This window comes from Agelaius tricolor, unplaced genomic scaffold, assembly GCF_023055355.1.
Source record: "Agelaius tricolor isolate 1412-34295 unplaced genomic scaffold, bAgeTri1.0.p SCAF_25, whole genome shotgun sequence".
NCBI lineage: Eukaryota > Metazoa > Chordata > Aves > Passeriformes > Icteridae > Agelaius > Agelaius tricolor.
The window spans coordinates 4,673,360-4,688,166 of record NW_027269285.1 but is presented as its reverse complement, the minus strand read 5'-3'; the positions used below and the strand labels follow the sequence as shown (position 1 = coordinate 4,688,166).

At 51.3% G+C, this 14,807-nt stretch overlaps 1 protein-coding gene across 3 annotated transcripts in view; it reads right to left on the bottom strand.

The window, feature by feature from the left end:
- The window catches only part of SMG6 (SMG6 nonsense mediated mRNA decay factor), a 108,092-nt gene that overhangs the window by 33,476 nt on the left and 59,809 nt on the right, over positions 1-14,807 (bottom strand). For all 3 annotated transcript variants that reach the window (XM_071447914.1, XM_071447912.1, XM_071447913.1), the window contains exon 13: positions 12,132-12,333. In XM_071447914.1, coding sequence (XP_071304015.1) covers positions 12,132-12,333 — 202 coding nt within the window. The remainder of the gene's footprint in view (positions 1-12,131; positions 12,334-14,807) is intronic.

Here is a 14,807-nt window from a genome sequence, read left to right as displayed (position 1 = left end):
TAATTTGATATAATTATCTCCTAGAAATTACTGTACACAGCCTCTTGGGATCTAAAGCAATTAAGTGAAGATAAATTTCTTTCATGGAGCAAGCTGTCAAAGGATGAAGCAATTTCATTCCCCATTTGAAGTGGAAGCTTTGGGTCATGCATGGTTTATTTGAAACAATGCCATCACCTAAAGCTGCTGATCTTATCTGTCTCTCTCTGTCTCTCCATTTCAAACTGCTGAAGATGTGCAGCGTGGCACTGCCTGAAGTGATGACATCTGGCACCAGGCCAGCTACAGAAACAAGCTGCTCCTCCCCGAGCCCGAGTGCAAGAGGCCAAACATTCCTATTAAAAAGGGGGAAACCGAGGTGAAATCTGGGAAGAGCTGAAAAGTGGGAATCCTGCCTGAGGGAACGAGCTCCAGGAGGAGCGAGGTGCCAGCAGAAAGGGGTGGCACTGCCTAAGACAGGATGGGGCATCTCTGAGGGGTTGTGCTGCCAGGCTTCCTCTTCCTCACCAGGCTGCCCTGGAGCCATGTAAATCAGGCTTCCAGGATTTCATCACGAGGAGGGAACAGCCCATGCCCTCAGTCTGTATGAGGAGAGACATGGCAGGGTGGAAATTATATCCCATTAGCACACGCGTGCTAAGTCTCTCAGAATTTCCAGCAAATTCTCTCCTGTCCTCACACTTCACCATGCCAAGATGTTTCATTTTGAACAAAAAAAAACCCAAACAAACAAAAAAAAACCCGCATAAAAAATGAACTCATTTAAAGAAACCATTCTCCAAAGTGGTGGATTTTATTCTGGAAAGGGGAGGATGTGCTGTGGTGAGGGCTTTGCTACCTCCACAGGGTCAGAGATTCCAGAGATTCCCAGGAAGGAAGGCATGCTCAGCAGGTATTGCAAGCTTCCCAAATGAGGAGACCTGGAGCATCTCTCCCTCCCCAGATCAGGACAGTCACTAACTCAAGTCCCAGGGAAACTGGTGAGGATGCTCATGTCTAAATGGAAGTTTTATTTATGAGTGTGAAAAGGGCCAAGTGCTGAGAAAATTCAGCTCCCATGGCCTGGACTGACGAGAGCATTTCATCCACGAGGCTTCAGCAAAGCTCAGATCACTGCTGATTAAATCTTTACTCATTAAAACTAAAAAAAGTTACTGGTACTAGAGGGAGCTAATAATAAAAACTGGCAAGGGGTGCAAGTTCCAGAAGCATCTGTGTGACTTAAGAGCGCAAAAATGATCTTCAGGAGTGACCTCAGCACCAGACATGTGGCATGTCACCGCAGCTGGGAGGTCACTGTGTGAGCTCCAGGAATGCACAGCAGCAGGCACGTCCCTGACACACCCTGGGGAGCTGCTCAGAGACACTTTTCCATGGGAATCACACATGGAAGAGGTATCAGGTGAAGTGACACAGCTTGGGAAGGATGGAGCAAAAACATCCTTCAATCACACATGGAACAGGTACCAGGTGAAGTGACACAGCTCTGGAAGGATGCAGCAAACTCCTTTTTTTTTTTTTCTGTGCATGGATATAAATCTCCTTCCTTCCCTAATAATGGCTGCTGTAATAAACATCACATCGTTTATGCTTAAGATAAATACGGAACCAGAATGTAAATCTGTTCTGCTGTTCACAGAGCAGGCAGGCAGTAACTCCTCAGAAAACACATTTGTCTTCATACTGAGAGCTTGTGTTTATATGTGCATCTACCTATTCCAAGTACAATGAAGTTTTGGGAAAGTTTAAAAAATAAATCAATGAAATGACTACAAATAAGAACCATAGTTGTCACTATTCGTAATATATAAACAGATAGACAAATATTTGTTACATATGGTGGAGAAAATGCTTTATGTAAAATGCTGGTATGTAAAATGTTAAGGCAAATTTTGTTAATTTAAATAAATTATGGTTTTTACCTTATGTTTAAGGAAATATATGCAAATATGTTATGGGGAAAAATGCGATTAAATTATCTGCTGCACTAAATATCCAACATTTTTCATGTCCCACCACAGACACAGCCAGGCTAGCAGCAGTCAAGCTGCTCATGTGGGGTCTGTGTTTGGGAAGAATTTTAATGCTTCCCAATGAACCTTCCCTTAGTACCCCCCTGTCTTCCTAAGGGACACGGGTGGCCTGGGGCTGAGGCAGTGGCCTGAAATCCTGGGTATCAGGGGTTTGTTCTCATCCTGAAGCCAAGGCTTCCTGTGGGACCAGCTTGGTCCCTCAGCCCTGTGTACCTCTGTTGCCAATCCCTAACAAGGAAATTGCTTTTCCTTCTGTCACAACGTGTTGTGGAGATACGTTCATTAATGCCTGGGAAGTGCTTTGACTTCAATGACTTTGAGAAAAAAAAAAATCAATAAATAAGATTATGGTGGTGTCTTCTTCTCTCTGGGGTTTGGGATGTGAGAGCAGGAGGGTACTGAGGGTGACAGCTCTGTCCTGCCATGGGAGCTGGGCTCTCCAACCTCGCCCAGCCCCAGCCCAGTGCTGGCAAACGGATTTGGCATCCACAAAAACAACACAAGCCTCAGCTGGGAGCAGAAACATGGGGAGCAGACTCCAAGCTCAATGACAGAGGTCACCTTCCGTCTCCCATAGAGACAGAGTAGATCCCCATCTGTTATTTGGGCTGACCACTCCCTGCATTCCACCCCGTCCACTTCTTTGGCAAGCTCTGCAGGACGTGGATCTTTCTTATTCAGGATAACAATGAGGAATTATTAATTGGGTCTTTTTTAGGGTTTCCTGAGGTCCTTCCCATAGCTGCCTTGGTGGATGCCACAGCCGTCCTCGCCTTCAGATGGGATTTAAGCATTTCAGTTGGGCAGAGACAAAACAGTGCCATGAAAGAGGTTCCCTCTAAAGCTGAGCTTTGGGCAGAGGCCAAGAGTCAGGTCAAGGACTGAGTTTAGTACCAGAAAGAAGAGTCTGAAAAAAGCCAATGGCAGTGTATCCAGGTGGCAAAGTTGAGGCAAAGATGCAACCCTAGGTCTCAGGGACCTCTCATGTGGACCTCTTTCAAAGCACCACAATAACACCTGAGCAGCACAAAGATTGTCTCAGGCCACGCTTCATGCCCAGGGACAGCTCAGCCAGCCAGAGCAGCCTTTCCATTTCCTCAGAGTTTCTCTGGGTAGCAATAAGAGATGGCTCATTGGGAGGGGATCCAGCATTAATGGTGTTTTAATGAGGCCTTTCAATACACTTATAGACTAATCAGCAAATTCCACAAGGTCTGGGCTCCAATATGTCATTCCAAGTACACTAAAGCTGTGGCAACACCTCTGCACAGCCAGAGCTGTGCACTCTCTGGGCATGATGCCCTGCCAAGAGGTGGCAGGGTTTCTGCTATCTGGGTGCTGGGGCAGCAGAAACAAGGCCATTTCCCACTGCAAAATCCCAAGGGAAGTGAAGGGTGCACACAGTGTGCTCCAAGGAGGTGCTGCACATGGTCTGCCTCTCCTTTCCTAGGTCATTCCACTATTCCCAACCCCAGGAACACATGGTCAGCGAGTTTCTTGAATAGGACATTTCCCGTTTCCCAAGAATCTGTGCTGAACCCCTGGAAGCAGTTTTTAGGACAAAAGGACTAAACACAAGTTAAGTTTCCCATCCCACTACACAAACCTGGCCTGACCATGACACAAATGAGGACGTTGGACAATGAGCGTCATCTGATCCGCACGGAAAGATCCAACCCCAGCCGTGGGACGAGGCTGATTTATCCTGTCAGTCTCTGCCTCAAGGAGCTGATGATCCCATCTCACTTCCAGAAAACACTTTAAAAGAGCCTTCAGCTGACAGCAGAGCCAAGCTGTGCAGGGCTGGCTGAGCACCCGACACGTGCTGGGGCACGTGCACAGCTCACACCCTGATTCACTTGGAGCTCACGCTGTGGTTGAAGCGCCCTGTCCAAGATGAGCCTGGAGGAGAGGCAGAGGTGCATCCAAGGCTGGGGAGGAAGGCATGGAAACATCACAAGCCACTTGAGAAAACTCCCCACGCAGCGTGGTAGCGCTCCTTCCCTCCCCATGCCAGGAAAGAGGCATTTCAGGGACAGGGAAGGTTGTTTCCACCAGCTGCTGGTTCCTCCCTCCCTGCTCCCCCCTGCAGGACACAGGGCTGCCTGGAAGGCAGCACCCTGTACTTCCCTGCAAGCTGTGCCCAGACCACAAAGCCACTCTGCCTCTCACTGACACAGGGGTGAAGAGAACACGTGCAACTGGATCTTAACACGTTGGCAGGTGGTTCCTCACCTCGCAGTGCGACTGCAGTTCCCACACACAGCCCTGAGCCCTGGGCAAAGCAGCAGGACCCCAGCTCTGCACGGGGTGGGGCTGCTGTCAGATCTGCTCCTCCTCACCCCCCTGCCTGCCCAGGGCTATGGAAGGACCTGTTCACACCTGGCTGTGGCCAAGGGGCTGCAGGGCTTTGAACTGCTGCTGCCTTTCACAGCCCGATGCCCTGTGCGTCAGCAGCCCTGAGCTCTCGGCATGGCCGGGCCAGAGGATGTGAAAAGCTCCTATGCCCCAGAGACTGCAGTGCACAGGATACGGCCTGGATTAAAATCTGGTCAGCAGAGGTCTTAAAATGTCAGAGTAAACAGGAGGGCAGTGCTGGCGGGGCCACAGGGAAGCTTGCTCGGGCTTATGCTGCTTAACAATAGGTTCAGTGACCTGGACAAAGAAAACCTCTCCTGATAAAGCCAGCAGATTAGACACTGACTCAAACCCTCCTGAGGTTTTAAGAGAGCAGCTCAGTAACAGGCAAAAACTTGGGGATTTCTCAGTCACTTAGGAACAAACCCCATGCTATTTACCACAGTTAATGCCAAATTGTGCCTGCAGGAAGGAGCAAAGGCTGCAGGACACTGGGAGTGTCCATGGGTATAGAGGACAGTGGGACAGCACAGTGTCACCTCCTCCTGAGGAGCAACATGTGGAGCCTGGACAATCACAGCTCAAACACACCAGGAGAGCAGCTCAGGGGATCCAAACCATGCCCCAGACTCTCCTGCCTTTCACTCTGTCTATTCAGCTTATAAAAAACAGGATGGGAACTGGGGGGACTTGGGACACATTTACATATCAGGTAGAGCAGCAACCCACAACTTCCCAACCTACAGCAAAAGTCAATTATTGGAAACTGAGACGAAGCAAATCTAGCTGGGAAATAATGCGTGTTTTTAGCAGTGACTGAAACTGGGCCTGGTGACAATTTGCTGAGGATCCTGAAGGGTTCTCAGCCTTCCAGAATCAAGGGCTTGTGCTTTCTACAAGACCTGCTGTTGGAAATTTCCTTGTGGTTTCATGAGGCAGAAAAAACCAGTGGAGATGGCCACAGCTTCCCCAGCTGGCCAGCATCCGGGGCTCTCCCGGGCTGGATTCCCCATTCCCAGAACTGACACACACCACCCTGGGCTCCTCTTTGAAGAGGGGGTTTCTGACCTGTGCATTCTTCCCAGAAGCTCCCTGATGTTCAAAGCACCTTGCTGACAGACAGGCAGGTGTGCCTGTGACAGTGACCACCTCCCCAAAGCCGCTGTGGGGGCGGAGGGGAGGGGGTGGCCCCCCAAACACAGCCCTGGGCAAGGCACGGGGGAGGGCTCCCAGCCCAGCTGTGACATTTCCTTTCACCTATACCTGTACAGCTGTTTCCTACAGGGCTGCAGCCTCGAGTGAGATGTGTGAGGCTTCTGTAGGTGCTTGGGAACAAGATGGAACAGAAACGCTTCACACCTGGCCCCAAAATTACAGCACGCTGGCAGGTGGCCAACATAAACTGGCAGAGTACCAGTTGCAATGGACATCAATTAAGCAGCCTGTCATCCTCAGACTGCAGGCTTTGCTTTTTGTGATCTGCATCGCTCCTTAAGCCTTCAGCAGCACCAGCACTGGAGTTTTCCAGATGGGATCATTTCCCGCAGATTCCACTCGCTAGATTTATTGCAGTTTTTTGTTTTTGTTTTTTTCTTTTTAACCCACCCCCCTCCCTTCAAGAGGCTGAACTGTTATTCCACATTGCAGATTTCTCCAGTGCTGGATCCAGCGTCCTTGTGCCGTGCTAGTGCTTGTTTGCCATCGGTTCACTTCACCTTCAGCTGCAGAAACTCCATTTTAAGAATATCCTCAGAACTCTCTTGGCTTAAAAAGTGATTAAAAACTGAGGCCAAACAATAACTGAACAGGATTCCTCTCTGGAAGATGCCCTGCACAACTCTAGGAGATGTTGCAGCAGTCACTGGACAGGACTTGTGCCTGTTGCTACAATGCTGCATTTAAAACAGCACAACAGGCACCAGCGTTGCCTCCTTTGCCACCCAGACCTGGGGACATGGACTGAACCTGGCACTTCCCACTGTGCTAAAGGCACCTGGCAAAGGCAGAGAGAGGCTCCCACGGTGCCCACACAGCCCCTGGCACTGGTGGTTCAAGGTGATGCCAAGGACAGCTGAGGAGTTCAAAGCAGGTGATGCTCCCCACACTACCTTCGTGGTGGCATAAAATCCAGCCTCTCCTCCATCACCCCGTGACATCATCTTCCAGCATGGCCCATAATTTAGTTTAATTGCCTTTTACAATCCAAAGGCACCACATGAAAGGGAAGGTCGAGGCTGGGATGGAGTTCAGATACTGGTCAGAAAATGTAAACACCTCTAACTCTGCCGCCTCGGGGCTGCCAGCTCCTGCCAAATCCCTGCTCCCAGCAGGGCTGCCCGTGGCAGGGATCTTGCACTGCTTGTTTGGAAACCAAGGCAGGCAGGAATGGAAGGAGTTTTTCAAGGATGACTCCTCATTGGACTCTCCTCCTTGGGGCTCCCATCTCTGCTCACAGTTTCCCTTTTCCTCTCTGGACCAAACTCCAAGCTGGAAGCTCTCGCTCTCATGGGCTGAGAGCATTTGCCTGCCAGCTGGAGGGAGATGCTCCAAGGCTATGGAATGGGAATATGGAAAGGATGCTGAGAAAACAAGTTACATTTGTTCACTGGGGTTTTCTCTCTGCTTACAAAGAGTTTGTGCTCTCAGAGCTCTGGTCTTGCTACCTTTTCTCTGATGCCTTGCAAAAAGTCCTCCCAAAATCACTACAGTGTGGCCACTCCAAGGTGGATTTAATCCCTGGCATTCCAGGAGTCATTAGGTCTCAGAAAAGACAAAAAGCCTGATGTTTAGAGGCATGACAGAGCCCAGTCACTCCAACAGCTACTCCTCCTGGGCTTTTAAACCTGGGGCTCCCTTTCCAAGAAGCATCAGACATGACTACACGCTGCCAAGAGATCTCTGAGAGTCTTAGGAAGACTGAAATACCATAAATAAGTGAAGTGAATAACCAGACTAATCAGGACTAATTTTAGCCCAAGCCTAAATAATAATTAGCTCCTAAACAGTTACTGGCTAATCTTGAGCATGTTGGGGCAACTAGAGAGAGGGTCACATTTAAACTATCCACCTGGGCTGAATAGAGGAAGGAGATTTGGGATTTCTAAGGAGAACAAAGCTTAGGATTTAGGCTATCTGCACTGACAGGTGAGTGAAATAAGGAACAGCACCAAGTGTGGGAAGCTCACTGGCCACCCCAGAGCAGGAGGAGCCACGCAATACTCAGTTTGTAAGTCTGGCAGTAAAATATTGCTAATTAATTTTCAGAACCTCGCGTTTTAGGGCTTTCATTTGCCTGGTGAGGTGAGACAGGGTTGAGACCAGTTGAGTGGTGAGTATCTGAGATAGTCCACTCCACACATGAGCATGCACATGAGGGAAAGGAAAAAAAGTGCCTTTCTGTTTGAGAGGAGGGAACCACGGTGACTGGCCCTATAAGCACACGTATTAATCATGCACCGTCTGGTTTTAATCCACACACTGCTGATCCTGCGTCTCACTGTATTGTTATCAGGGGAAGGAGTATTTCTCCTCAATCTTATTCACCAGCCAAAAGCCTGAAAATGCAAAAAACACATTTGTGAAGTGCCTTCCCAAGGACCCTGGGCCCCGGACCTGGTGAGCTGGGGCTGCTGCCTTTTTATTGGCGTTTAAAAACCTTTTATTAACGTGTGTCAGGGCTGGGGGAGGAGAGACAGGCTCAGGTTTCAGGACCCCCCATGCAGAGAGGTTTATTGTGGGAAGGGACATTAACACTTTCTCCTCCACATCTGCCCATGGCAGGGGCATGTGGCAGAGGGTGTGCTGGGGGATGCACACACTGAGCCCATGAAGAGCTTGCAGGGATGGGGGCAATCCATGCCTGCAGAGAGGAGAACCTCCCTGCTCTGCTCCACATCAGGGATATCTGCCCTCTTCCAGCTTTGCCACGAGCTCCATGGGGTCACTGCAGAGCAGGATGCTCCCGAGACAACAGCATCCAGTGAGAGCTGAGGAATCCAGGACGTGCCCCAGGTTCCCAGGGCTGCACCCACGCACCATCACCAGGACTCTCTTTAACCTCAACACGATCCAAGTGTTTTCCATTACCAGCACCACGACTCCACAGTTGCCACCTTCCCCCTTCCCGACCTTAACTCAGCCATGCTGCTGCTCCCAGCTCCTGCCTGGGGTCTGAGGCTGGGTGAGGGAGGTCCTGGCAGTGTCTCCTTGGGCTGCAGAGGCTGCAGACACAGCTGACAGCTCAGGCACCAGGCTGCATAGTTTGCTGCTGACTGGTACGGTCGGTGGTGTTCCATCACACAAGCTGCAGTGGAGATGTGCCCAACACACACACCCAGGAAAACAACTCTGAGTTCTGCTCACCCCAGAGCCAGCTTTTGTTGGTTACAGCTCCAATGACAGTGCAAGAGACGATGGGAAGCTCTGAGTGTCCCACTGGCTCCAGCAGGAATTCGAACGCGCGGCTCCATGGCAGCGAATGGAGTCAGAACGTTTTCACTCAAAATAAGAGCCAGGCCAAATGCTCAAAAACTTACTGAGGAACTCTGGCTGAATTCTGCACTCCATCTGCTAAATGGGACGTGGAGAACAAAAAGGAGTGGGAAGCACAGTGTTTGTCCTATGCAGCTTACAAAACAATCACCCTCTTGGTAGAGCAAAGAGCCCAAAACCAATTTAAGCCCAATTCCTTCTGGTCCTGCCTTTCAACAGATTCTTTTCCTCTGAAATGTTACAAATTAATTAAGAAGCTTGAGGGTAAAAAAATGGGCAAAAGATTTGGAGCATCAGCAAGCAAGGTGAGATATCCTTGTAGTAAAAGCCAACTGCCTCTTCTTAGCCATGCAAGTGGTAGAAAAAGGACCCAGAGTCACTCTGGCACACCAGAACCCACAAGACATTCACATTGTGCCATATAAAGAGCAGTACATTCTCATTGCCTCTCCAGCAAAGAATCTGGGCTGAAAACTGGGCCAAGACTGAGAACACAACAGAAAGAAATTTGGTGCAAAAAATAACTCCTGCTAAAAAGCAATGAAAAATCAGTATGGGAAAAAAATCAGTGCCAGAGAGAGTTGCTTTGCTGCCATTGCCTGCTGGAGGCTCAGGGACACAGATCCCAAAATGCAACCAGGCTCAGCACAGACCTTCCACTGCAAACAGCCCAGAGATGCATCCCACAGGCTCAGGATAGTTTGGGTTGGAATGGATCTTAAAGACTATCCAGTTCCAACCCCTTGCCATGGACAGGGACACCTCCTACTAATTGGAGCAGGCTGCTCCAAGCCCTGTCCAACCTGGCCTTGAACTGATGAACTGCCAAGGAGTTGGATTCACCTGGGCTCTGCATGGGAGGGCAAGGAGCAGATGGTGGAGTGGAGATGGCACACAAGTTTAGGCTGGGTTGGGGGACTCTTTGCTAGAAAGTGCCTTTTTGTATCTTGCTCACAGTCAGTCCCATGTGGGTTTGTGCCCCTCGGTCCTGGCTGGCTCTGCAGTGCCTTCTGCAGCACCCCACTCCTGCAGAGCCCAACAATTCCTTCATTAATGCTGCAGAGGGATAACATTTGTGGAACAGGGCAGTCACTTGACTGTATTGACGCAGCTGCCACTGCAGTCTCTTTCTAGAGCATTTCCAAATGGCAGAAAATGGGCTAAGTTTATCCAGTGAGGTCACTTTGCCTCCTACTCCAAGGTGTTTACCTCAGTCCAAGCTGTACCTGAGAGAGTCACCCTGCTTGCTTTTAAAATCTCCAAGGCTGGAGAGTTCCGCAAGACTCACTGAGGAGGCTGCTCTCAAGTGCTGAACTACCCAAAGGTATGAAACCTTTCCTGAAGTTTCTTAATTTATTTTGCTACAATTTCTGCCTGTTCCTTCCTGTGCTTTTCAGCACGGAGCTGGAGGACACCTTGTTCTCCTCTCTGCCTTTTCCCCGAATTTCCTTTAGACTAAAAAGCCTCAGTTCACCCAGGCCCTTCTTGGAAATCAGGCTTTTGAGCTCTCTTTGCTAACTCACTGTCCTCCTCTTCATGCTCTCAGGTGTCCTCTGCACAGTGAACATGCACAGCTGCTGTCTCACCTGTCTGACCATTAATAAAAGCACTGGTCAGAAAGAAATAAAGGGGTACAGGCACAGCCAGGCCTGGCTCTTTCCCTCTGGGTGCTGCTTTTTCAGCAGAACTGAGATAACACCATGCCTGATACTCCAGAGTTCCTGGGTGGCTGATGCTGAGCTGTGAGGGCACCAACTCCCACCTGTGGAGTTTCTTTACAAAGCAGCTGAGCCAAAGGGAGCTGGGACAGGAAGAACTCAGCTCGGTAGCTCAGGTGTAGCTACAAAGATGAGTGCAAGTGCCTGGCAGGGCAGGTAGATGGCACTCCAAATAAACTGGTGTGTGGTTAGAGGAGGCAGAGTTCAGGGAATACTGACCCCCTCCCACAAGTTACAGGGCACCAGAGTTGTTCAGCCACCTCACCTGCCTGCTGGGGGCTCTGGTTTGTGGCTGCTGGGGAAAGAATCTCTGCATAGGGACACTTGGATTGTCCCCAGCAGAACCCCCCTGAGGCCACCACACACACTGGGCAATCCTTAGGGCAGCAATGACAACTGCACACTTCTTATTTTAACCATGTCAAATAGAGCCTTGAAAATTCATGCTTCCACAGACACTTCCTGGACTAAGCTGCTTCCCCAAACTGAGAGGGCTCCTGGTTTTACTGGAAGCCTGTGCTCCCATGCTGCAGGCAGTGCTGTGAGCACAGGTTGGGCCAGACAGGGAAGTGAAACAGAAATTTGCACCTCCGGGTCCCTCTGTGAGAAAGGTCCTGAATTTCTCACTGTCATTTCAGGACAATGTCATGAAGAAGAAGTGGCACAGGGAAAGGCACCTTGCCATTGTCACACGCAGGCTCTCCACAGAAACCTGCTCTGCATCCCCACTTCTCCTCCTGGAGCATCAACCCCTCAGGGGACACTGCAGCTTCCCAGATGAGCCATGTTTTTGGAGCTGCAGCTCTGCCTCTGAGCAGGAAACTGTTGAGAGCCACTCTCATCCCGCTGTGCCTCCAAGGGCATGCAAAACAAATGCCATTGTGCCTCCTCCATCCCCCACCAGGCTCACACACATTCTCCAAGTGCAGCCCCCAGATCCCTCCTGGCCAGGTGGTGGCAGAGAGCAGACCCAAAACCCCACATCAACAAGGGAACTGATTTCATTATTCTAAAAACAAACAGCCAAAGGAAAGTTCAGCCTAGAATGGGCTCCTAGAGCAAAGAAAGGAAAATAGAGAGCGGGCAGTGGGGAATGCTTCATATTCCTAAAAGCCTTTTGTACGTTAACACATGGTGTCTGCTTCTCTCTAGTCACCTATTTATCACTCTCCTCTTTAGAGAAGGAAAAAAGTCCTGGCTGCCTTCCTAAGGCAGAGTTTTGTGGCCGGGGGGAGGGTGCTTTAAGCATGATGCAAACCATTTGGAGTGCACCGAGAGCTCTGCCAACACAAGCTGCACTATTTAAACAAGTGAGGAAATGATCGTATATACAACATGCCAGCGAGCACACACACACCAGAGGAAGTCGAGAGGGGTTTTCATGACACAGAGCTGGATGTCAGCGGCTGAAAGGTCGATATTTTCCCTTAACACCCTTCTCAATGACTTAATCGTGTTCCGTTTGCACAGAAAACTTCCCAAGAATAAAAGTCTGGAGGAATCGAGGGGGGATGTTTGGCCTACTGCTGACCTTGTCCGAGGTCCTCTCCACGTAGCAGGGCTCCTGGGGGGCGACCAGCAGGGGAACGAAGCCCGAGAGCAGCCGATCCTCTTCCAGGCTAAGCAGGGCAAGGTCGTCATCTGGGTCCTTGTACAAGGGCACCTCCGACTGATTCACTGTGGTCAGTATGTTACAGAAGTCAGCCAGCGTCGCCCACACATCTACTGAGACCCTGGGAGAACGAGGAGAGACGTGAGCAATTCAGGGCTGGAATGCGTTGGGAGTTGCCTGCAATGCTGCAGCGAATACCAGAGAGGTGAGGCGAGGCGAGCCCGGCACCGCTGCTGCTGCTGCTGCCCTGCCCCGCGGGACGGCCCCGCCGCAGCTGCGCTGGCACCGACCCCGCCGGGGACCGCTGGGGACCGTCACCCTCACCCCGGCCACCGTCCCCCTGCATGGGGACAGCTCCCGGGATGTCCCCTTGCCGCTGCTCTGCCCACCTCTGCCCGCGGGGAGCGGCTGCCCCGTGCGCAGCCCAGCCCGTTCCAGATGATGTTACTCAATTTTAAAGCCTGCTGGAAGGACAGAGCGAACACCCGCGCTGCTGTCGGGGCTGAAGGAGCTCTTGGAGGGCTCCAATCCTCCCTGGGGGGCTCCAGCCCAGCTTGGAGCATCCTCTCCTTCACACAGCTCTTATCTGCTGTGACCACGTGCTGCAGCCACAGAGATTTTCACAGCTAAACCCCAGCCATGGGGGGGTTAAAGCCGTGTTTTGCTTCTGGCCGTGGGTTTCAACTCTCACGAGTGACCTGCAAAGCTGACTCTGCCATGTCTCATGTTCCCAGAGTGGCAGTGATGTCCAGGGTGCAAACATCCATCACACATCACAACCCAGGGAAGGCCCAGCACTCCAGAGAGAGCCAGTGTGGAGAAAGCAGGGAAACAAGCAACAAGCATGGGGGTACTACAGCTGACCAGGCTGCCTTGCACTGCATTTCCCCCCTCCTGTTTCTACAAACACTCAGATTGGGTTTTTTTTAAGATGTAAACTGGGATTTAAGTAGGAAATAAGGGAAACTGGGGCTGATGTGCTTCTGGTAGGCTGCTCCTCCAGCCCACACCTCTGGAGAAAAGCAGAGGGAATCCAGCATCCCCAGGGGTGCAGCAGTGACCGGTGCGGGCCAAGGCAGCCCAGGGCTGGAGGGAGGCCCCCTGCTCTTTGAACTGCTCCAGGTGGACAGAGTCTGCACTGGGTTATTTACGGGAATCAATGTACCAGGAAAGCACACTGAAATGAAACATCTTGTTTTCAAGAGCGTCCTGGGAGCCAGGCAGAATGAGGAGCCATTAATCAAAGCCCGGCACGTAATCAGCACACATGTAAGGCAGAGTCGCCCACGTCCCTGAGCCAGCCCTAGCCCACGTCCTGCAAAGGAGGAGAGGTCCTTCAAAACCCTCTGGTCACAGACACCAGGAGCTGGGTTCATTCACAAAGCTCCATCGCTTGGCTCAGCCAGGTCTGGCTGTCAGAAATGTTTAAATATGGAAAAAAATAAACAGTTGCAACACGTTTTTCGGAGGGATCTGTCCGAGGCCCTTTGTGATGTAATGGGAAACGCTGCGTTTGTGCTACCAGCTGGAAAATAAACAGAGCTGCGAGGGTTAAAAGGAACTGAACTTTCCACGACCCCTATCTGCAAAAGAAGAAAATAATAAGAGGAATGATCCACTGCCCCACAGCCCTGATAGTTTATCCTCCGGCCCAGGCTGCAGAGACAAGCACCGGATGTGATAGGGCTGCTCTGGGCCACCTCCAAGGCAGCTCTGCCCATGGGAGATGCACAGGGCTTGGGAGGCTCAGCCTCCCCCAGTGCCCTGCTGGCAACTGGGCTTGGCTGCCTGAGGCCAGTCACATAGCACTGGTGGGGCCCCACGGCCACAAGGGCTCGCTGGGATGAAGGAGGTGCAGAGGCATCAGCAGGGAGAGGAATGGGAAAAGTGCCCAAAACTGCCGGGGAATGAGAGCACTGGGGTGTTGGGGACAGGCAGAGATGCAGGGGACATTTCCAGGGAGCTGGGACAGCCAGGTGTATGGGGCCATGGTGGAGGAGAAGGGAAAGAAACACATTGTAGAGAGCTTGCCCATATTCCCAAAAAACAGGGCTGCAGGCAGGGGATGATGATGACAGTGAGGAGGAGAGGGAGGCAGAGGGCAGTGGCAGGATGCTGGGCTGGACTAGGATTCACTGCAGGGCCAGGGTGGTGGTGGCAGGAGTATCAGCACAGATAAAGTACAGGGAGCATCTCCCTCCACAGGGCTTGGCATCCGAAGTCAGAAAAATGCCACAGGAACAGTCACTGAGCTGGCACTGCTAATGCCCCTGCAGGCACCCAGCCCAGCAGCTCCCTTTCCTCTCCCCCTCAGCAGCACTGCCAGGCAGGGCACCCCTCACCACCCCTGAGTGTGAGAGCAGCCCCTGTCACTTTATCCTTCACCTGCAGCTTGACAGTGCCTTGCCACATCTCCCATTTGCCCTGGACGTGACAGATTCCCACCCTGGGCTCGCTTCAGTCAAACCTCAGACTGTGCTGGCTCCCTGGGTAGCCAGCTCTCACTGCACTGCTACCCCAGCAGCACCCTGCAGAGCCTTCAGAAAGCCAGGAAAGAAGGAGTGTTGGCGTTTTTCCCTGGTTTTCTCCTGTGAT